General features: G+C 55.2%; 6 protein-coding genes across 6 annotated transcripts; 1 reads left to right on the top strand and 5 right to left on the bottom strand.

Moving 5' to 3' along the window:
* Nucleotides 1-686: 686 nt before the first annotated feature.
* Nucleotides 687-4,254, top strand: BDP55DRAFT_543491 (valyl-tRNA synthetase; the record flags this gene model as incomplete). The annotated part of the gene is made up of 5 exons (XM_060568411.1): nucleotides 687-717; nucleotides 833-1,267; nucleotides 1,334-2,270; nucleotides 2,322-3,790; nucleotides 3,848-4,254. The coding sequence occupies 5 exons, from the start codon at nucleotides 687-689 to the stop codon at nucleotides 4,252-4,254; spliced, it is 3,279 nt and encodes a 1,092-aa protein (XP_060434371.1).
* A 218-nt stretch (nucleotides 4,255-4,472) lies between these two features.
* Nucleotides 4,473-5,880, bottom strand: BDP55DRAFT_302938 (ER membrane protein SH3). The gene is made up of 2 exons (XM_060566641.1): nucleotides 5,388-5,880; nucleotides 4,473-5,257 (listed from the first exon to the last, which is right to left on the bottom strand). Exons 1-2 carry the CDS (start codon nucleotides 5,473-5,475, stop codon nucleotides 4,692-4,694), a joined length of 654 nt encoding a protein of 217 aa, XP_060434370.1. The 5' UTR covers nucleotides 5,476-5,880; the 3' UTR covers nucleotides 4,473-4,691.
* A 1,350-nt stretch (nucleotides 5,881-7,230) lies between these two features.
* BDP55DRAFT_542743 (uncharacterized protein) lies at nucleotides 7,231-9,412 on the bottom strand (the record flags this gene model as incomplete). Its single annotated transcript, XM_060568344.1, has 2 exons — nucleotides 7,231-8,748; nucleotides 8,822-9,412. The coding sequence occupies 2 exons, from the start codon at nucleotides 9,410-9,412 to the stop codon at nucleotides 7,231-7,233; spliced, it is 2,109 nt and encodes a 702-aa protein (XP_060434369.1).
* Nucleotides 9,413-10,141: 729 nt separating this feature from the next.
* Nucleotides 10,142-10,803, bottom strand: BDP55DRAFT_302934 (uncharacterized protein). The gene has a single exon (XM_060566640.1). The coding sequence runs from the start codon at nucleotides 10,702-10,704 to the stop codon at nucleotides 10,222-10,224; it is 483 nt and encodes a 160-aa protein (XP_060434368.1). The 5' UTR covers nucleotides 10,705-10,803; the 3' UTR covers nucleotides 10,142-10,221.
* Nucleotides 10,804-16,423: 5,620 nt separating this feature from the next.
* On the bottom strand, nucleotides 16,424-19,120 carry BDP55DRAFT_648076 (AAA domain-containing protein). Its single transcript, XM_060573827.1, has 3 exons — nucleotides 18,360-19,120; nucleotides 17,873-18,104; nucleotides 16,424-17,774 (listed from the first exon to the last, which is right to left on the bottom strand). Exons 1-3 carry the CDS (start codon nucleotides 18,839-18,841, stop codon nucleotides 16,668-16,670), a joined length of 1,821 nt encoding a protein of 606 aa, XP_060434367.1. The 5' UTR covers nucleotides 18,842-19,120; the 3' UTR covers nucleotides 16,424-16,667.
* A 316-nt stretch (nucleotides 19,121-19,436) lies between these two features.
* BDP55DRAFT_648071 (uncharacterized protein) lies at nucleotides 19,437-21,238 on the bottom strand. The gene is made up of 2 exons (XM_060573826.1): nucleotides 20,452-21,238; nucleotides 19,437-20,055 (listed from the first exon to the last, which is right to left on the bottom strand). The coding sequence occupies exons 1-2, from the start codon at nucleotides 20,858-20,860 to the stop codon at nucleotides 19,703-19,705; spliced, it is 762 nt and encodes a 253-aa protein (XP_060434366.1). The 5' UTR covers nucleotides 20,861-21,238; the 3' UTR covers nucleotides 19,437-19,702.
* Nucleotides 21,239-21,864: the final 626 nt, after the last annotated feature.

The following is a 21,864-nucleotide window of genomic DNA, read 5'->3' as shown; positions in this document are numbered from 1 at the left end:
GGCTTTTCCTTGTTCGCGGTTGAATGGATGGAACTATCACACGCACATATGCTGGTAAGATCGTTTCCTTACAAATCCATTGAAACAAATGGAGAATTCGGGTGAGTCAGGTTCCCAGCTTCGGAAGGTAGGAAGTGAATGAATGTATGATGAATTATCCAATGACCTTGATTGGTGTGGCTGGAGCTTGAGCTTCCAAGTTCAATCAGTCGATAGGAAATGCGCCAGGGCAAAAGCGGCGTGCGACTCATCCAATGGAACTTTGGTACGGACATTTCTTATCGATAAGGCAAGTCATCGATAAGGTACCTCAACCCACCCCCTGCCCTGTGGCTGGAAAATCGGACTTGAGCACCTCAGGTTCCCTGCGCGTGTGGCTCGCACCCGAATTTTAGCTGCATGACCCCTCCAAGGCCCTCCTCCTCGAACACCCAATCCTGTGACTCAAATCCGCGAAGTGCTGCAATCAGACCGCCGAGTCATAGTTGCTTGCCCCTCCTCGGAGACCTTTGGAGATTTTTTTGTATTTGTACCATCAGTCGAAGCCCACCTCCCCGGGCTTCTTCGCAAACATATCCACCACGTCCAACTCAATATTTCTTCGAGCACTCCGCGTGCGCCCTCCATCACTCAGTCTACGACCACGTCCTCCCCGTCTTCGACCTTTCCTACAGACACGTGCCACCATGGCCACCGACAGCGGACGCGGAAACCCCAGTGCGCAAGCCCCTCCTGCCCCAGCCCACCCCCCACATTCTCACGATGCCTCCCGAGCCAATTCCCATTGTGATGCCCTCCAGACATTGAGCTGACCAAGTGTCTCCTTTCCTAGTCGGCGCCACTGAGGGCCTCCAGGAGCAGGCGCCTCCTGCCGTCTCAAACGAAACCAAGGCCCAGGTTGCCTCGACGGATGCCACCCATGCCGCTGGCCAGGATGCTGGTGCGACCACCGGCGCACCCCCAAAGGTGAAGACCGAGAAGGAATTGGAGAAGGAGCGCAAGAAGGCCGAGAAGGACGCCAAGTTCAAGGCGAAGCTCGCCGAGAAGGCCGCAAAGGCCGCCGCCGCCCCCGCTGCGTCCAAGAACAAGGAGAAGAAGGCCAAGGCCGAGAAGAAGGAGGAGGAGGCCATCCCCGAATACGTTGAAGATACCCCCAAGGGAGAGAAGAAGCGCCTCAAGCCTCTTGAGGACCCCCACTTCAAGGCGTATCACCCTGAAGCTGTCGAGAGTGCCTGGTATGACTGGTGGGAGAAGGAAGGCTTCTTCAGTAAGTGATTCCCGGCGACCCCCCTTTTCGCGTGAGGCTTTGCGTGGGCTAATTCAACCTCAACAGAGCCCGAATTCACTGCCGATGGCAAGGTTAAGCCCGCGGGCAAGTTCGTCATCGCTCACCCTCCTCCCAACGTTACCGGTGCCCTGCATCTGGGCCACGCCCTCGGCGACTCCCTTCAAGATATCATGATTCGATGGAACCGCATGTTGGGCAAGACGACGCTCTGGATCCCCGGTTGCGATCACGCTGGTATCTCGACACAAAGCGTTGTCGAGAACATGCTCTGGAGAAGAGAGGGAAAGACCCGTCACGACCTCGGCCGTGAGGACTTTGTCGACAAGGTCTGGACCTGGAAGGGCGAATACCACGACAAGATCAACGCTGCTCTCCGAAAGATGGGAGGAAGTTTCGACTGGAGCCGTGAGGCCTTCACCATGGACGCGAACCTGTCCGCCGCTGTTGCCGAGACCTTTGTCAGACTGTTCGAGGAGGGCACCATCTACCGCGCCAACAGACTTGTCAACTGGTCTTCCCGGCTCACCACCGCCCTTTCCAACCTCGAGGTTATCAACAAGGAGCTGACTGGAAGGACACTGCTAGAGGTTCCCGGCTACGAGAAGAAGATTGAGTTTGGTGTTCTGATTCATTTCAAGTACCAGATTGAGGGTACCGATGAATATCTTGAGGTTGCCACCACCCGTATTGAGACCATGCTGGGTGATTCAGGTATCGCCGTTCACCCGGATGATCCTAGATACACGCACCTGGTTGGAAAGAAGGCCGTGCATCCCATCATCAAGGGCCGTCTGATGCCCATCGTTGCGGATACCTACGTCGACAAGGAGTTCGGTACCGGTGCCGTCAAGCTCACCCCGGCCCACGACCCCAACGATTTCAACTTGGGACAGAAGCACGGTCTTGAGTTCATCAACATTCTTACCGATGATGGAAACATCAACGAGAATGGTGGCAAGTACCAGGGCCAGAAGAGATTCGAGTAAGTGATTGTGCAGATCTCGTATAGCTTAATGTGAACTGACCTCTTTAGTGTGCGTTATGCCATCCAGGAGGAGCTCAAGCAGCTCGGTCTCTACGTCGACAAGAAGGACAACGCCATGACTATCCCTCTCTGCGAGCGTTCTAAGGACGTCATTGAGCCTCTGCTGAAGCCCCAGTGGTACATGAGCATGCGCAGCATGGCCGACGATGCCGTTGCCGCTGTCAAGGACGGCAGAATCAAGATCAAGCCCGAGTCCTCGGAGCGCAGCTTCTACGCCTGGATGGCCAACATCAACGACTGGTGTATCTCCCGTCAGCTTTGGTGGGGTCACCGTTGCCCTGTTTACCTGGCCAAGGTTGAGGGCGAGAAGTCTGATTCCCTGGACAACAAGCGGTGGTTCGCTGGCAAGAACCGCGAGGAGGCCGAGGCCAAGGCCAAGGCTGCCCTTCCCGGCAAGACGTTCACTCTTGAGCAAGATGAGGACGTTCTCGACACATGGTTCTCTTCTGGTCTGTGGCCCTTCTCAACCCTGGGCTGGCCCAACAAGACCCAAGATCTGCAGGAGCTGTACCCGACCTCCGTTCTCGAGACTGGTTGGGATATTCTGTTCTTCTGGATCGCCAGAATGGTCATGCTTGGTATCAAGCTTACTGGCCAGGTTCCTTTCACTGAGGTGTACTGCCACAGTCTCGTCCGTGACTCCGAGGGCCGTAAGATGAGTAAGTCGTTGGGTAACGTCATTGACCCTCTGGACGCCATCGCAGGTATCAAGCTCGAAGACCTCCACGCTAAGCTTCGCACTGGTAACCTGCACCCCAGCGAAGTTGCCAAGGCTGAGAAGTACCAGAAGGTGGCCTTCCCTGATGGTCTGCCTCGTAACGGTGCTGACAGTCTTCGCTTCACCATGGCTGCGCTCACATCGACGAGCGGTGATGTCAACTTTGACGTCAAGGTCATGACCGGCTGGAGAAAGTTCTGCAACAAGATCTGGCAGGCGTCTAAGTACGTCCTCGGCAACCTGCCCGCGGACTTTGTTCCCGCCAAGGAGGCTACCGTTGGTGTCACTCTCGCCGAGAAGTGGATCCTTCACAAGCTCAACAACGCCGCGAAGGAGATGAACACCGCTCTGGCGGCGAGGGATTTCCAGCAGGCCACTGGTATTGTGTACCAGTACATTCTCAACTTCCTCTGCGATGTCTACATTGAGAACAGCAAGTCCATCATTAGAGATGGCACGCCCGAGGAGGCCGCCAGCGCCGTCCAGACCCTGTACACTGTGTTGGAGGGTGCGCTGACCATGATCCACCCCTTTACGCCCTTCCTCACGGAGGAGCTGTGGCAGCGTCTGCCTCGTCGTCCCGAAGACAAGACCAGGTCCATCATGCTCGCCAGCTACCCCGTCTACGACCCCAAGTTCGACGACCCCAAGTCTGAGGCCGCCTACGAGCTTGTTCTGGGATGCTCGCGTGGTGCGAGATCGCTCATGAGCGAGTACGCTCAGAAGGAGGAGAGCAAGAGTGAGTCGCCCGTGCCGATGTTGCGATGCAGATCCCGCCCACTAACACGAACCGCAGTCATCATCCAGTCTCACGACGCCACCTCGCACCAGACCATCAACGACCAGGTGGCCTCCATCAAGACCCTCAGCGGCAAGGGCGTTACGGGCATCGACATCATCGCCTCCGACGCCGCCCGTCCCGCCGGCTGCGTCGCGTTCCCCGTCGCCTCGTCCGCCTCGGTGTACCTGCACGTCAAGGGCCGCGTCGACCTCGACGCCGAGGTCGAGAAGGCCAAGAAGAGGCTCGACAAGGCGCGCGCCAACATTGACAAGCAGCATAAGGTTCTCAACGACCCCATCTACAAGGAGAAGGTCGCCGAGGCCGTTCAGAAGCTGGACAAGCAGAAGCTCGTCGACCTCGAATCAGAGGCCAGGAGTTTCGAGGACACGATCAAGCAGTTTGAGCAGCTTAAGCTCGAGTAAAGGGCTTGGATGTCTGTGGGGCAAGGAGTAAAAAAAAAAAAGGTAGACGCATTTGTCTGTGGTAGAGATGCGATAGGACTACTGGTTGGGGGAGCAGGATTTCTTTACTTGTCGTTGTTACCTTATCAAGAGGTCAGGGTCTAAATAGAGCCCGAATGTCAAAGTTCAAAAAAGAATGGCGTTAAGACATGGTATATTTCGAATGAGGCACAATCCGCCTGTCCACTTGTATGATGCGACTCATATAGTGACCCTTGTTTGAACCGATGCGATGGACACCAAGTATCACCTTAAACCACCCTAGACGCATTGAAAGCTGCTGTAGAGGGCATACCAATCGCAATGACATGTTCGCGCAGCCCCTAGACAGATCCACAGTCTCCCTTTGCGTAACAACACCCACGTACCACCTAGAAGAGCCCCAACGCACCCGTTGCTCACTGCTTCTTCTTGTTCGCAGACCCCTTGGCCCCCTTCTCCTCCTTCTCAAGCTTCGCAAAGTCCTCGCGGTCCTTGCGCTCAGCATACCACTGCCCAGCCTGCAACACCAACACACCCACCAACACGAGTGCCAAGATGGTATTACTCGCCGCCAGCACCTTTAAGCTGTCCTCCTTGCCCAGAATAACCTCCCCCGTGACGGGACCGTCCTTGACTTCGCCCGTGAAATTGGGGTCATCCCAGATCCCCGCGCTCACGGAGCGAAGACCCTTTACAATGTTGGTGATGTAGACGCCTACGCCGATGAGGTAGAGGACCAGGGAGGCGCCGTCAAAGAGGACGTTTGCCTCTGATGGGCGGAAGAGTTTGATGAAGAAGCCGAGGAAGCCGGTGAAGACGATGATGTTGAGGAGGCGGCCGATGAGGGGCGGGGATTGGTGCATGAACTTGAGGTGGGTTTCGAGGTGGGTGAAGAAGGTTTCTGGGACGGGGGCGGAGGTCCAGAGGAGGGGGAAGTCGTAGGGGAAGGAGGCGAAGAGGATTCCGAGGAAGAAGCAGGTTGCTGTTTTTGGGAAAGAGGGGTTTTGGTTAGCTATTTTGGATTCCTCTTCTCGGATCTGTTTTATGTTTCTTTGCTGGTGATGCGCGAGATGTGGCTAGAGGGGATGGGGAAGGGGGAAGAGGAGACGTACGCCCGATGATCATGAACGTCGCAAAGGAGGTTGAGCCGCGGTAGTTGGGCGATTGAGTGGTCTTTGACCGATCGACCCAGCCTGACATCTTGGGCGGTCGCTTCTCGTTTTCTGTCGACTATGTGGGTTGCGAAGAGAGAGACGTGTGAATGCGCGCGAACTTTGCTTTCGCGACGAAAAGGTTTCGTTTTAGGAAGCGCAAAGACCTCGGTTTGTCGACGATACGAGAAAAATCTCTCGCTGGCTTCTCGGTAGAAGTGAAGGAGACCAATACGTTCAACTGCGATTGATGTCAATCAATCAATCAATCGCGCGCGCGCTCACAAACAACGAGGGGTTGGTAGACGGAGTCGTATGTAGTTGAACGAAAGGGTTCGGAGGGGCAAAAGACGCGGGCGGAGGAGAGAGAGGTTGGACGGGTGGTATGTGCGTCTATTTGTTCGCAGAAATGCAAGTCCCCGTAGCTCGGATTTTGTGCAAAGAACTTGTTCCCACTGATAACGACCTCCAGTCTAGGTAGAGTTGTGCTTACGTAGGTTGCCCACACCTCACTCTCTCACTCCCCAAACCCCCAGTTGGCGGAGAAGCTACCTGACCTTATCCACAAATCCTCTATCAATTTCAATCTTAATCTTTTTTGCGGAGTTGGCTGGACCGAGGGAGCGACTCTGGGGTGGATTAAGCCAAGATTGCCTAGTCTTCTGGAAGCCCAAGAATTCCAATTGGAAACATTGTCTGGCGTCGGGCCCAGCTGCTCGCTAACGAAGCTTCTGCTGGCTGGCTGGCTGGCTTTTCTCTTCTCTCAGGCTCTCTCAGCTATGGAAGCCTTCCTATCACTTGTGAAGTGCGGCTTTCGTCGGGCGGGGCGGGGCGGAGGGACATTACCTATCAGGCTGTCACTGACAAGTTACGACCGAACAAACGCCACCATGTGCGGGCGAGCCGACAACGTACTCACAAGCCGGGCCACTAATCAACATTCCCAGTCTTCCCGAATCCGCGTTACATTCACATAGCCCGATGGTAAGGGTGGCTGGAGGCTTGCCGGGCCTGGCTTGGGGGGTTTAGGCCCTGGAGATGTTCTCGAAACATTCTGGTCCTCTTCCCCGAGATGACAATCCGGAGATTACAACTGCGTGGCCTTGTCATCCGGGCCCATTGCTTGTTTGTTTGTCTATCTGTCCGTCTGTCGGACAAGATGTGAATCGTGCATCACTCGTAGTAATTCATATTTCTGGCACATCTTGTGTCAAAAGCAACAGAGTACTTTGGGCCTTGTCTTCATTGGAACTAATCCGTGTCCACCCGAGGGCACGTCTTCATGTTGTACACGCACACAACCTGCAGAACCAAGTTGAGGCAACCTGGCCACTTTTTCCACCTCTGTCGGGCGTTATCGTCCTGAAATTCGATTGCACCAGTAGAAGGCTCGCTGACCTTCCTTCTTTCCTCTCACCGAGATATCCGCACGCTTGGATGAAACAAAAAGAAACCAGAAATCCTCGTCAATGGGATGCATCCCTCAAAGACTGTTCCAACCAGATCGTCAAGAACGGAAATGGGTAGTCGTATGTACGGGTAATAAAAAAAAAAAGAAGGATAGAAAGAAAACGAGAGAAGAAATAATTAGTATGGAAAATGTTTCGCTACCATGACAATGCTGAGCCCGTCAGAAGCTCCAGGCAGGTATCAGTGCTGAATCGCAAAGACAGGGTACGCCTTCAACTCAACGACTGCCGAGAACAGAATCGTCATCGTCGCCTCGTGAGTGGGAGAACATCTCCCGGGGTATAATGACAAACCTGGAATGGAAACAATGCATAACAGTACCGCAAATAAAGCATCAAATCCGCACTCCTGTCGAGGATGGCTTCTTACCCAGCGTCATTTGGCTCAGCGACAATGTCCTGGCTGCCTTCTTCCGCTGGGGGTCTTCGTCCTCGTCGCGCAATTCCTCCCCGAAAGCGCCATAGCCGTGATGCTGCTCTTCCCTTGGCGTCGCGAACACCTCCGAGTACGAGTCCTCGTCTCCAGGGCCGGTCCCAACGCCAGAGTCTTCGGCCAAGAATTGATGAGTCCTTGACGCGGCTTCCTCCTCGTCGGATGAATCCTGGTCAAAGGCAGACACGCTGCCAAACGACTTGGCCGTTGGGGGAGGCTCCATTGCCAGAGACATGCGGCCATGACCGCTGGGTCCAGAGATCATGTTCAAGCGTCTCGTCAGCTTCTTGACCTGAGACTCTAGGGCCTGTCGAGAGGCTCTTTCCGTCTCCAACAGCGCAAGGAGCATCGTGTAATGATCTGCTGTGAAGGTCTCTTGTGCCCTGTTCGGCTCGATACGAGATAGTGCAGGTAAGCTTGTTACGCCTCGGATGGTGGAGTTCGACGTCGGCCTGTTCATGGATGCAGGGAGTTGAAGAGAGCCCACATACGTGGGAGTCTCGCCGAAGGAGGTGTGAGATTCCTTGGAATGTGCAGAGCTACTGTACCGAGAGACTGGGGCTTGTTGGCGTGAGAGTTGCTGCAGTGCCGGATTGACTGCAGTGCTTGTCGTTTGAGAAGATGGATTCGAACCTGGGACCGAAGGCGCAGGACGTTGTGGCTGGTTCATGTGGATCTGGAATCCAGGAACAGAGTTGCACAGATGTGTAACCACGTCCTCCACACGATGCATCCTCTCCTCCAGTGTCTCTATGCGTGTCTCGATACTGGCCGCCTGGGTGATCTTCATGCCAGCCATGACATTCATGTGCGTCAAGTTCCCAAACGAGAACGGTTGAGGTGGTGTGTGCACCTGTCCCTGCTCGATGGGTGACTCGGGCATGCTCATGGGAGGAGCCATGCCCGTGAACTGATTTTCATGGTCTGGAATATTGGACGACGCCGGCGATGCGATGAAGGCTGGGTCATAGCTTTCCCTCCAATATCGGATTTCGTCGCTTCTGCGCCGAACTTCGGATCGTCCTTCTGGGTTTTGCATTCCGCTAAGACTCCTAGATCGGCGCTTTTGGCTAACATCACTAGTGATGGCTCGCCCAATTTCTTCGGGGTCATCGTCATCTGTGAACAAGCGACTCCCGCGTACGTGAGTGCTTGCAGGGCGAGGCGAGAGACCTGCGAGTTCCCCCTCGCGACTCCTGAAAGGGGCCGAGTAGATCTGACTTGTGGTGGCGGTGGCCGCCCTCTTGTGACCTTGATACAGAGATGGGTCGACGTTGATGGAATTGCGCGCACTCTCAATGGCGGTAATGTCTTGGGGCCCAATGGAGTGAGACCGTAATGCTCTGTCGTACTCGGTGATCGGCAAGGACGCCGATCGCTTTGGTTCGGCTTCCTTGACTCGGCTTAACCCGGAAGTGTCCTGTTGGTCCCCCGTCAGTCTCCAAGTTCAGAAAGAATGCCATGGTACGGGAGCAGCCGGTGCCGAAACTTACGCTCTTGTGCTGGTTCGAGGCATTGTACGTCGATACGCGCTGGGAATCGGTCGAACCCTGAGAGCTCGTCTTCTTTTTGCGACCAAAAAGCTTCCCCAATGCGCCGCGCAATGTTGACTTTTTGCGTTGTGGGCGATCCTTGCTCGCGCCCGTCTGTTCAGATGAAGCACTCACAGCAGAGTACCGCAAGTTGCTGGATACGTTTGTTCTTCTTTGTGACTGGGGCGTGTTGGCGTGTGTCGCGGATGTTGGTGATGATGCCGAACCGGAGCCAGAACCGGCGGAACCCGTTGGTGCAATCCCCGAGTCTGCTCTCGGGGCCTGTGAAACTTCGGGCTGAGGCTGAGGGACCGAGACAATCGATCCGGCCCTTTGTTCGGCCTGCGGCGGATGCATCATTTGCTGCTGCATATCGCCCTCTGTCAGAGGCGTGGCAATCCCGGTGCCTGGGTTGCGCATTGGAAATTCGTCGTCGACTGGGCTAGGGATAGGAATCGGGCCTGATATTTTGCCCCGAATGGACTGGCCCGTTAAAGATCGTGGTACTGCGCCAGGAGCGGCGGGTGGGTTGGCCGACTTGAAGAGGCCCATGGCAGTTCCAACAATTGGTGAACACTTCGTGCGTGGCTCTAGGTCTAGAGCGAGTATGAAGGAGGCCAAAGGGCGAAGAGCGTTGTATTTGATAGTCAACCGCTGTTAAGCCATGAAGTGTGATAAGGCCCGAAGAGAAGTGACGAGGAAGGGCAGAGATAATGTTGGTGAGACCCCAAAGGATTGCCAACGGGATGCGTCCGGTGCCGTGCCGTGACGGTTTGTTTAGTTCCAATGCCAATGCCCGGTTCGCCAGTCGAGGCTGGGATTCTTGATCGGACGCCCCAGATGTCTAGGCCAGGTGGTGATCTATGCTGGAACCTGATTCATGGTGCATATAGCCAGCAATGCGGCGCGTCGTCTGGGCCTGTCGGAATCGGAGAGGCGGAGAGGTGGCGAAATGCGCCCTCTACAGCCGCGGTGACGGTGTGTATCCGTACGAGAGGAGAGATGGATGTCGAGTGGTTAATCAAGGCACGAGAACTGAGGCGAATAAAGGAGGGAAACCCACGAGGGGATCGAGGATTGGGGTAGTAATTAAGCAACTAAGAAGGGGGGACCCTAGCAGCGCATGCGTCATGTATCAAAGGAGCACCCAGGCAGGTCTGCGACAGGCTGACGAGGCGGGCCGGAGGAGCAATGTTGATTAGAACGGGCGGTAGCGTATAGCGCGCTGCTTAGCTTGAGGTAGGGCGCGGGAGGAGAACGGTTGGTGAAGGGTATGAATTAGACGACAAGAGAGGAATGCGTGATGAATAGTGGTAGAGGTGCAAGGAACGTGAGAGCAAAGTAGTGGTACCTGAAGCAGATCAGGGAGTAGGTAAATATGGTACGGTCTTCGTACTTTGACAATAATAAGCCGAGAGAGGCAAGTAATAGGTAATAGTAGACGTGATGTAAGACTGGTCGGGGAAGAAGCGAAGAGATGCGGTTGGTTCAGAAGATGCTTCCTTTTTTTTTTCCTTTCGCGTGTCTACAACGGCAAAAAGTACGACACGGCAGAGGGCAGGAGGAAAAAGAAACAAAGAGCCAGAAAGGGCGGGAGAAAAGGGAAAGCAATGGCATGTATCTGTATCGGTTGTTCTCGCGCACGATGTGTACAATGTACTTTCCGAGGTACTTCGTACATCAGACTTTACATACAAGGAACCAGCAAGGGTTCCTGAAGGGGAGGGAGATGGAAAGACAAGGGCGGGAAGCTCTGATGGAGACCAAGTATCCGTACGGAAGAAGAGGCAGAAAGGCAGATGCAGAACAGACGCAGATGCTAGCGCGATGAAACAAGTATGCATGCACGACCAGGAGGATACGGACCATTGGAACGCCGTCAATGGTGCGTACTGGCCGCGTCTAAGATACAATGATGGGGCAAGTTGCAAGCCGCAAGCCGCAAGATTCGAGAAGAAGGATACCTAGGCCAGCCGTTTGGTTTTCTGCGCCTACGGATAGCCACCGTCCATGCAGACGCGTATTCCCAATTCTGGACGTTCATGTCATGTTATGGCACACGTAATAATCCGCATATTGTTATCCTCAAGACTAAAGGTTGCTTCGAAGAGAAGAGAGGACAAGCCGCGAACAAGGGACTCAGCAGAGTTACAGGGCAGCAGGAAAGGTCGGAGGTCAAAGACAAGCTTGAAGCCGCAATGGAAGCCGAAGCGTCCCATTCCATGACGGTTTCCATTTCATTTCGTCAGGGTGCCCTGGTGGTGCCCCGGCGCCCCTCGTGGCCTTCGCCGTCGCCGTTCGCTCGCTGCCCCCTGCTCCATGTCGTTCTTGGCTTCCCTGGCTCGGGGGATGGCCCTTGTTTGAGGCCAGTGCTTGGGGCGCCCAGAGCAGTGGGGAAGGAGAAAGGGAAAGGACGTGGGACCCCCCCCCCTGGCTGGAAGAGAACATGTTGGACTCTGGAAGGACTCTTGGAGGAAGCCATTGGATGAGCCATTGGACATTTGGGGGTCATTGGACTCGGAGGACTGGGAGCGGTGTCGTCGCGCTAGAGGCGCTGACGGTGACACCTCGACCAACTGAACTCGGTGTCCTTGCCCATCCAAGGCAAGCCACCTTTTTGTTGTGCATGTCGGAGCAGGCCATTTGCCAGGGGATGCACAGCCGGGACTAGACGTGAGCTGCAAGAGTTGCGTGTGGTGTCTGTTGTTGTGGTAGGTCTGTGTGGTTGAGAATGAGTCGGGATTGGACGAGGAACGTGGGTGGACGTCGACTTTGACCAATTGTCACGTTTGAGATATCGTGTGTCCGTTCATACGCAGCAAGAGGGCGTCGTGGGTGTGTATGAGCAACGTGAGGGATGGGTGGAATGTGGGAGGAAGAGGCGCGTAGGTTGGTCTTTGGTACTGTCATACAGGCAAGCACCAAACCAGCGACTTCGGCTCTCTCTGTCCATCAACAAACAATGTTCCAGGCGTCGATCAAGGGAACGAGTGGTAGGCGGGGGGGGGGGGGGGGCATGTTGGAGTGGAATATCGTGAAAGGTGGCATTGAAGTGGTCAGTATTGGGGCTCGTTGCACCGACTGAGTAAGGTAAGGTATGTAGGCAATGTATTGGAAAGCATAGGTTTCCATACCCATACTTTGTACAAAGCTATGAAAAGAGGCCTTGGAGCATCCGTACTCTGTAGGTATTGTTGGATCTTCTCATCTCGTCAGTGGCAGTTCCGGTTCCAGTTCCAAGTCCAGGGCCACACTTCGTACGGATATGCAGTGTCTCAGCCTCAACGCAAAACAGTTTACCCTCCCGAATGCCTAAAAGGTCATTGTGATCCACGCGACCTGCTTGTTAAACGACCGTGACCACCCCCACATGCACGACTCACCTGCACTGACAGCTGTGAGATGAGGAGTCTACTCCGTCCGAGTATCGAAGTATCCGTAGATACCCAGGCGTGCCAGGGTGCTACCTATGTACTCTGTACGGATACCTTGCTTGAGAAGTACCTTGTGTGGATACTAGAAAGCTCCTCCTGCGTGACTGCCACCATCTGTGGTCCTGACATGATATCTGCAGGCGGCACTGAGTAAGAACTTTCCGTACCAAGTACCTTATTAGAACCTGCGAAGAAATTTACCTGGGCAAGAAGATTGAGAAGACTTGAGAGGAAAGAGTAGGGAGTTTGTACTCCGTAGATGGAAAGGTAATTCCCGGCCCTGCCGGCTCCATTTCACCCGGATTGCTGGTCCGACTTCTCCTCCGAGGAGCTGCCGCATTTGGCGTCTTGTTTCAGTCTCTGCTTCCTTTTCTTTTTTTCTTCCCATCAACATGGGGGCCCAACAAGGGAACTCGCTCCCGCTGCCCGTCCCGCCATGGCTCATTCCATGAATCCATGCTGAGGTCACAGGTGTCAACTTCACCTCGCATCGTCAGATACGAGACTACCTACATCCTCGTTTTGTCCTCGGGTTGCAACAAGCCTGCACACACCGATTACAACAGCAGCACAACCGTCGAGTGTGTGATTGATGATGCCGCCTACGGTTATACCTACTACCCTACATACGGATACTGTCACCCGCTACAACTCTAGATTCGCATCACTCGACCCGGTTCTTGGCCTTGTCGCTACCAAACCCCGACTCTATCTGTGCTGAACTGAACGGGGGTGGGGGGGCATCGACCAGCGACAGGCCTCGTCTCTCAAGTCTCGCTTTTTTGTATCCCAGCCGTTCATCAAGTTGACGGGCGAGTCGTGGACGAGGTCAAAGCCATGCTGCTCGAGGGTGCTGATAATTGTTACGAACAACCGACAGTGCTGTAACTTTTAGTCTGACAGCCATCGACCAACACCATCGGAAATCGACCAAGCCTAGCTAGCATCTTCACCCGACATGGCGTTCCAGATCCCGCCATCCAAGACCTCTATCGCCAACTAGTCGTCCAATATCATGACGCCGCGCTAGGGTATCAGCGAACGCCTGCCTTACCCCAATAGGAAGTGAGCGAGGGCACCGGCAAACGGAATGCTGGGTTTCGAGGATCCTGCCACCCAAGACCAACGGCACTCTAACTTCTCTCGTCCGCCTGGCCGTTTGCACTATCTCATTTGCGGTCGGATGCCTCTGTCACTTCCACTGGCGCCGCCGCCGTCAGACCTGACAGCCATTCACACTAGATTCTAGCTGATTTTGAATCCCGATGGCTCGACGACTGTCCATCATTGTGGTAGCGCTAGCTTCAGCTCCCCAGAAGCAACGCTGCAGAGATGTGATTGCTAGCCTCTCGGACGAATCCAATGTGCCACCGAGCCGCAGGTTACGACGGAGTTTTCCTCACTTGGATCGCTGCAACCACATGCCACGTCCTCCTGCATGCACCTGCCACCTACTTGCGTTATTCTTGGTTCACACCGGCGGCAACCTCTGGATGCTGCGGCACAATCCAGTACTTGAATAGGAATCAAGCAGTTTCCATCACAACTCACTTTGGGCCCCTTCTTGGAGGAGCAAAACCCTTCCTCGGCCGCGTCTTCCAGCCCCCCCGTCGACGACGTGCAGCATCTTCGCGTCCAAAAGACAGTCCAGCATCCACATAACTGCATTTAGGACAGCCCCACCTCGCAGGATTCAGAGGCTAAAGTATTACATGGCTTGCAAGCCTTTTGCCCATTAAGAAGAACCCCCGTTGTCCCCTATTGTCTGCCTAGATCATGGCCATTCCATTTTTGGGCGAAGCTCGATGACCGTTCTACGGCTCGTATCAATGTGGACAGCTTCTCCGCAACGCAGCATATGCTGGCTTCTTTGGCCTGTCCACACTGACTCGTGGAGGTTGTTCGGCGATGGCCAGAGGCACCGCGAACTCACCGCAAATCTTTGATGAGTGGACTCTTTCTTGGGATTCTGGATTATGACACCTTGCCGGAGTCGCAGAGGGCAGAGCATCGGAAAAATTCTGGACCAGTCAGCTATTTCCGGTGCCTATATGCATTCATGATATAGCTTCAACCAGGAAGGCAGCGGCTCCCTCGTGGTCAACCAACACCATGCAGTACATAGTACTATTACGTGGGCGGTACGGATAGCAAAGCCACGCCAAATCACCCGCACGAAGTGTTTGTGCCTAGTCAATCACGTCAATGTAGCCCCCGATCCAACCTCGATCCAACACCAAAGAAGCTATCCCGCTCCAGCAACGGTTTGATCGTCTCGCCCAGTGGACCTTGGCGGAGCATCATATAGCGAGACAACCGACTTATGATCGGCCGTCAGCCCAGAGCACGAGCGGCCGGCATCTATAGGAGCCGAGTATAACAAAACGGCACGGCTAGTGATACTAGCAAAGCACATTACTCGCCAGCGCTCTTCCAGCCATCGGAATATGCGTCCAATTGGTGGTTTGCCCCGGAATTGGCCTTGTCTCATAGGTATGGGGATGAACCGTTCTTCTGGAAGCGAGCTGATGTGCCGTACTCCGTACTGTGAGTGATATAGGCTGTGCAGTGTCATAGCTCACACTCCATCATCCCCAAACTTGTCTTGCAGTCGGGAGGGTACAATCTGATAACCACAGATGCCAAAGCCAACAAGATGTAGTCGCTGCGCGGGATTGGCACAGCGAGAGTCAACGCAGCGATAGATACGAAGTACAAAGCGGGTGACTGAAGTTTTCACTTTGGTTTCGTCTTGACAACGGACATGGCTTCAAACTAACTCAAAAGAGAGAGCCCTGGTCAGGTTGCAGGTGATATCTTGTGCCAACTTGTGCCAAGAGGCTCGAGACTGATTTGTTGTGTTTTGGTGCGGGCAACCCAATATCAGCCGCAGTCTCAGGTCTGCTTTCAAATACTCTATTCGTACGAATAGTCCACAGACTCCGTACACAACCCCGAAGACGCCGCGAATTCCAGCGCACAATCTCGTCGAGACCGAGCGAGCCAACTCCAAGTCAAGCATCCCCCTCCTCCTCGGTAGGAGAATATGGCGGGTCTGGCCACGCGAACAAGGATGGCACAGGTCGCCAGACGTGGAAAGTAACCTGAAACATACATGGATACCACTTTCTTCGTCTGATCAGTGACGGCTGACATCTGTGCCCCCGTCCCTCCACTTCCAAAGTCTTTCTCTCCCGTCTTCTTTCGTCCATTTGGCCTAGGACCACAAACACGACACGACGTGACCCAAGTCGCCTGTGGCCCTGTGCCCCGGCGCCCATCAACTTGCGTCAACGGAGGACGCACCCTCCCCCCAATGAACCCCTGTGGGCCGCCAGCATGGTTGACGGCCGATTCAAAATTCTACGATACGCCGCGCCAAAAGTCAGACAATGCAGCCCTTTCCCTTTTTGGCAACGTTGGGAAACCAGCACATCCTATCGCATAAGGATTCATCCCAGCTCCCCTCTCCACGGCGGGCCACCACATCGACAAAGCCGGTTCGTCGGTATTCCAGATCGTCTGTTCTTTTGTCGCCACGAGTCCTCTCGTCGCATAAAGGTCGACATTAGGGGGCGGGCCTTGCATGGAAGATGGTTCCTCGGTGCCGCCGCCAGCCCACGGCCTCCCCAACCATCCCAAATTTGGGGCCCTTTTAGGACCCTTGAAGTAACGATAAATCCGGATAACGCAGATCAGCGTTCTCTTCGAGGAAGTCCATCCACCTCTTGAGAAAGTTGCTGCCTCTGATCATGGCGCAACCCACGTTAGCAAAACAGAAGAAACAGGCCCGAAGTGTTGGGCGTTTGACGCGGCTCAGCAAATGTCTCAGGACAAGCCTGCCACCATCTGTGCAGACCGCAGAATATCTACCTCTGCGCCGCACGCCCCAAACCCAACTAGAGAAGGGGGAAGTTTGGGGAAGAGATGGGGGGAAAAAGAAGCAACTTTCTCAAACCGACTCACCTCTTGACTGTCTCCGAATCCCCGATCACCGTCAGCGAGCGTTTAGGTCTCGTCATCGCCACTAAGAACGCATTAACATTCATGCGCTAACGGCCGGTCGCGTGCTGGGATCTTCCCAGCCGGGCCCGCGGCCGGCGGGTTCATCATTCACTTGAAGCTTACCGTTCAATCGGCGCTTCTCGCCCAGGAACCCTACTTCTCCTACGGAATTACTCCGTACAAGGCTGACAATGACGGCCTCCTTTTCACGGCCCTGGAAGCCGTCCACGCTGCCCAGCTCAATGCCCGGGAACCGTTCTTTTAGGGGCGCTAAGATGGCGAGCTGTGGTTCGGTTCATCCGATGTCAGCTTTCATGCCCTGTGGTTCTTCGCGACGACGGACCAGTTCCGAACAAAAAAGTCCGGAATCAAGGAGGTTCGTTGGGTCTGACTAGGCTTACCTGAGCGTTGTAAGGGGTCACGACGGCAATGTCCTCTGGCTTGACTCCCGCGTCGACTAGCTTCTGGACGTGTTGCCGGACCAATGCCCCTTCCATCTCGTTGCTCTTACTCTCCCCGTGCAAACTGAACTTTGCCTTCTTAACAGCGTCCTTGTCGTCGTCCTCGCTCCTTTCGGGGTAGTCCCCGCCTTGCGTGTCGATGAAGATGAGCGGCTCGTTGGTATCTTCCGTGTCCTCAACCTCATACGGTAGGTCTTTGAGCAAGCGCTCCTTTACCGCGTCCGCGGCGATGAGTTTCCCCTCGTAGAGCTCGTCCGAAGGGAACCTCATGATGTTTTCATGCATGCGGTACTGCGTGGTGAGCATACGCTTGATGGATGACCCATGCAGGGCGAGCAGTCTATCAAACAGGGTTGTCTCCAGCGTCATGCCCTTGATGTGCTTCTCCGCGTCTTCTTTGGGGACCGTTGCTGGCGGTGCCGCCGCCGCCTTCACCTTGGAATTGAGCGACTTGATGGTCGGCGGCAGCTGCAGATGATCACCTGCACAAACAGCCTTCTTGGCCGACAGCAAGGGCACCCAGCACTGCGCCTCGAGAGCCTGGCTCGCCTCGTCAATGATGACGACGTCAAACTGCTGGTCCCGGAGCTGGTGCCCGCCCGCGCCGTGCAGCGTCGCCAGCACGACTTTACTCTCGCGGATGAGGTTACTCACGCACCCGCGCTCGCGCTCGCGGAACTCCTTGCGGAGCTCCTTGAGGTCTGCGTAGATTTGGCGCTTCTCGCGGCCGTTGCGCGTCTTTTTGATGGAGGCCTGCTTTGCGTCCATTTCGGCGCGGACGTCCTTGACGATGGCGCCCGCCTCGGAGGTCTGGGTGAGGACGTCGAGGGAGTGGGCGAGGACGCTGGGGAGGAGGCGGGCTGGGTGGCCTAGGCGGAGGATGGGGAGCTTGTGCGGGGCGAGGCGTTCCACGATGTTGTCGACGGAGATGTTGGAGGGCCCGCAGACGAGGATGCGGAGGTTGAGCTTTGTGAGTTGAAGGATTAGTTCGATTAGGGTGTGGGTTTTGCCGGTCTTTGTCGTTGCCCCTTTTTTGTCAGTTATGGAGGTTTCTTTTTTTCTTTCTTTTTCTTATCTTGAGTTCTGTTGCATGGCAGAGGGGGAAGACTCACGCCTGGCGGGCCGTGGATGAGGGCTACTTCGCGGGATGCGAGGGCGAAGCGGATGGCGTCCTTTTGGGAGTCGTTCAGAGACGAGTCGATCCATTCGATCTTTGCGAGTTCCGGATCGGATGCCAGGTCTGGCGGTACCGGTGACGGGCTCGAGAGGCCGAAGAGGACGCGCATGAAGGACGTGTACTCCGATTCCGTCATCTTTTCAATCTTGCCCATGGTTTGGCTCATTCTGTAGGTCTCCGTCAGTCCTGTCTGCCTTGCGTAGATACTTTAGCATTTTGATACCGCCCCTGGTCTGGGTGGCCATCGTTGACAATAGATCGTGGACTAGCTGTCAGTGATGGGGAGTCTAGCCTGGCTTCCATGAAGTCTGGCCTCGAGTGATGCAGCTCACAAGTTTCCATCTCTCCCCAACATGTGGCGCCTCAAAGACAGACAAAACAGAACAAGACAACTGAAGAGGAAACGAGAAAGGAAATCTCACCTCCGGTACGTGACATCATCAGCAACTTTCACAATCCAAACCCTCCCCCCAAACTCCCTCTCCTCCCCCTTACCCTCATCAACAGCAACGCCAACAACCTCCCTCCGCACTCTCGTAACCACCCCTCTCGCCCCTTTACTCTCGAGGTCTTTTACTTCCTTTTTCTTGGCGTTGCCCGCGGGCTGCTCCGAGATGAGCACAATATCCCCCGGCCGGAGGCCGTGTTCCGGTAGTTCACCAGAGGCGGAGGCGACGGCGGGATCCGGGGCGAGTTCGAGGACGGTGCGGCCGCCTAGACCTGTGCGGCGGGCGGTGACGACGAGGTTGGGGAGGGCGAGGCCTGCGCGCTGGAGGGCGGTGGGGGAGTGGGAGGAGACGAGGGCGGATGATTCTGATACTTCTGCGGCGAGTTCTGTTGCGAGGAGCGAGAGTTGGGTTGTTGCGAAGGAGGGGGGGGAGAGGGGTTCTGATGAGGGGGACATTTGGGGGGAGTTCTTTTCCCTTTTCTTTGTTGGCGTGGTCTTGATGATTTGTTCTCCTCCCTTGGCGCCTCTTCGAGTTGGGTAATTTTGTTGGTGGAGTCAGGTTTGTAGACTTCATGTGGTGTAGGTTGATGAGTGATGATATTCGGGACAGAACTGTGGGGAAAAGTTGAGGTGAGGGAGCTGCCGGTGAGATGAAAGGCGTGTGTGTGTGTGTGTGTGTGTCGTTGTGAGAGGAGGTTGTAAGTGGTTCTGTGCGGGTCTCCACAAGTTGAGGTGCAGACTGCAGCTTTTGACGTCATCTGATAGGTTGGAGTTTGGAGAGGGGGAGCTCTCAGCTTTACGATCGCAGGTACGAGATTAGATGAGGTTGTCGAACGGCCCGGATACCTGCATCTTGCAGAATGTCATTGATGCAATTGCCCGGCATAGCTTTGAATTTTACAGAGATTGGGGGATGAAAATAGTCCGTATGTTGAAAGGGCACGTAGTCGAGTGACGGATTGTCTCTCAAAGTCAGCGTGCCCAAGGACTGCCCTCGCTGACTTTCATATTAGAATACTTTTCCTCGGGATTGAATCACATAACGCAGGTTGGGTTGCAAACGAGAGTTACTCATGTCTATGTAGATGACTACACGTACTACATCGTCTTCGGTTGACAATAACAGGGTATTATTGCGTGCTCATTGCTGCGTTACATCGAGAGGAAATAGATATGATATAAACACGCAGCCTTCAAACGAACTCAAACCCCAGTATCCCGTTGGTGCAGAACGCTCTCATTTCCAATACATGCAGCCAGACATGGGCACTCAAACAGATGAATCCCCCGTACAAAACGTCAAACACAAAACAGACATCACCGCTCCCTACTCGTAGGACTCACAACCACAACAACAACCAAACTCACAGCCATGAGCGCAAAAGCCACCATGGACACAATAATAATAGTCCCGCGGCTCGCGGGGAATTTGCCCTTCATAACCCACTGCTGGGCGCGGAAGTAGCGCTGGTAGCCCAGGAACAAGATGAGGATGCTGATGCCCAGGAACGTCGCGCCGAGCGGTTTCCCCAGCTGGCGGAGGGTGTGGCTGTTTGGGTCGTCGGTGCCCGGCGTCGAGAGGGACGAGTTGAGGCGGAAGAGCTGGGTTACGGCGATGCCTATTGAGGCGAAGGCGAGGGATGTGCGGAGCCATGCGAGGAATGTGCGTTCTGTTTTGTGAGGAGAGTCTCTAGGTTAGCTGGAATTGTGTTACATATGCGCAGTCATGATTCTCTATAAGTGAGAGAGCCGACAGAGTGCGGAAAAGCGCAAATAGTGCAAAAAAATAGCTCCCTAGCGTGGAGTCGAACTCAAGGGGTCGGGGTCCGTCTTGTAAGACATATGGAAATCCCCCGTCCCCGGCTGAGTGTTCCATAGTAACCGCTGGGCTAAAGCGCCCGAGGGGTTGAACCCCCGTTTGCCTGTTGGGTAGAGGAGAATAGGTTGGCAATAAAGGAATGTGCTCTGGCCATTGGTGGCTGCTGAGAGGCGCTGACCGTGATGGTTGAGACCCGGATAGGCTGAGGGACTGGAATAGAGAGATATGATATGAGGCGGATACGTACCGAGCGCCAGATGATCGCGAGCCACGCTGCCCTTATTCTCCAGCTCAATGCTCTGAAAGCTGGACAGCAAGATCGTGTACCAAGGTTCCTTCCTCTGCGCTTCTCTTTCCCTTTCCTCCCGCGCGACCACGGCGTCGTAGTCTTCCTCCTCTTCCTCCTCGGCCTGCGCCGGTAGGGAGTTCCTCGTCGACTGGACCGACTTGCGCGGCCGCATGCCAGCCAGCTCCGGGGCCGTCGCCGTAGTGGTGACGGCGGATGGCGGTAGCGGTGCCGAGTTCATGCTCTGGTAGTTGCGGTCCGGGCCGCCGGAGATGATGCCGACGTTCTCATCGTGGGAGCCGTCTGCGCGGGAGTAGTGCCGCGGGGGACTGGCGGGGGCGGAGCGGGTTGTTGAGAGTCCGCCGCCCATAGCTTGTGCGCGGCCTCGTGCGGTCTATTTTGGGGCGAAAGAGAGGGAGATGTAAGTAGGAGGAGGAGGACGTAACGATGGTGGACGGGTGAAAAGTGTCCGGACCCGGGAAGGAGGAAGCAGAACATGGGGATGGGGCAGAAAAAGGAAACGGAGAAGCGAGGCCAACGTTGAAGTAACTAGGGTTCAGAGAATGCCGTAGATTGGCGGCCAGAAGGGTCGGTGCCAAGCGATGGGCAAAATATACATGCTCGTGGACAAACACATAATGGAAACACACCAAAGAGAACACGCAGTTCCAGGTCCTCGGTTGACGGTGGGTAGGATGCAGAAGCGAGAGAAGCTAAGAACGTACCTCTAATATCTCGTTAATGCGCTCGTTGGTGCTCTGCCTCCGGGAAAGCGAGCGCGGCGACGCTGGAGAGCGTCCGTCATAGGAGGAGGAACGCCTACTTAATCCTCGCGGCGAGACGGTCGCAGAGGACTGGGATTGAGGTTGATGAGCATCGGACGACGGTGGTGGTGGGGGCAGAGGAGGAAAAGCAGTAGCCGCTGCCGCTGCCGGCATCGATGCGGCTTCATCGCGGGCGGAGGCCATCACGTCCGAGACATGGGCATTTGGCGTGCCCTCGGACGAACAGACAAAGAGGCACACAGAGGTAAAACGGGGGTTTGAAGATGGCGTCCCTCACGCCAGAACAAGGGTCTGGTGACGTGATCAAGAGGGGAGAGACGGGTTTGAAAAACGAAAAACGGCACTAAAAAGATTCTTGTCCAGCATTCGGCTCTTGGGAAAGCTCTCCTCCCCGTTGAGCTTAGGTATGGAAAAGGTTGGGGTGGGCGATCGCGCAGGGCGGCTGATGGAGGTGCGTTAGTGCCGTTTTCCTCATGCAATGCCGCCGTTCGCTAGCGCACTTTCTCGGCCGGCGGCGGAGGACGCGGTAATTGGGGGACCGACCAACCTGAGAAGCGTTGCCAGTGGAGGATTGAAAGGATGGTAGTTG

This window comes from Colletotrichum godetiae (assembly GCF_030913485.1).
Source record: "Colletotrichum godetiae strain CBS 193.32 chromosome Unknown BDP55scaffold_5, whole genome shotgun sequence".
NCBI lineage: Eukaryota > Fungi > Ascomycota > Sordariomycetes > Glomerellales > Glomerellaceae > Colletotrichum > Colletotrichum godetiae.
The sequence above is the reverse complement of the archived record's forward strand: the minus strand, read 5'-3'. Positions and strand labels throughout refer to the sequence as shown.

Excerpts from the sequence above, each read along its gene's own strand:
- BDP55DRAFT_302934 (XM_060566640.1), bottom strand. The coding sequence starts at position 10,704 with ATGCATACTTGTTTCATCGCGCTAGCATCTGCGTCTGTTCTGCATCTG.
- BDP55DRAFT_302938 (XM_060566641.1), bottom strand. The coding sequence starts at position 5,475 with ATGTCAGGCTGGGTCGATCGGTCAAAGACCACTCAATCGCCCAACTAC. Across the intron at positions 5,258-5,387 it reads GACGTTCATGATCATCGGGC|CAACCTGCTTCTTCCTCGGA; the intron begins GTACGTCTCCTC and ends TCCCAAAAACAG.
- BDP55DRAFT_648076 (XM_060573827.1), bottom strand. The coding sequence starts at position 18,841 with ATGTCCCCCTCATCAGAACCCCTCTCCCCCCCCTCCTTCGCAACAACC. Across the intron at positions 18,105-18,359 it reads GATGATGTCACGTACCGGAG|AATGAGCCAAACCATGGGCA; the intron begins GTGAGATTTCCT and ends GGAGACCTACAG. Across the intron at positions 17,775-17,872 it reads TCATCCACGGCCCGCCAGGC|ACCGGCAAAACCCACACCCT; the intron begins GTGAGTCTTCCC and ends GCAACGACAAAG.
- BDP55DRAFT_648071 (XM_060573826.1), bottom strand. The coding sequence starts at position 20,860 with ATGGGCGGCGGACTCTCAACAACCCGCTCCGCCCCCGCCAGTCCCCCG. Across the intron at positions 20,056-20,451 it reads TCGCGATCATCTGGCGCTCG|AACGCACATTCCTCGCATGG; the intron begins GTACGTATCCGC and ends CTCACAAAACAG.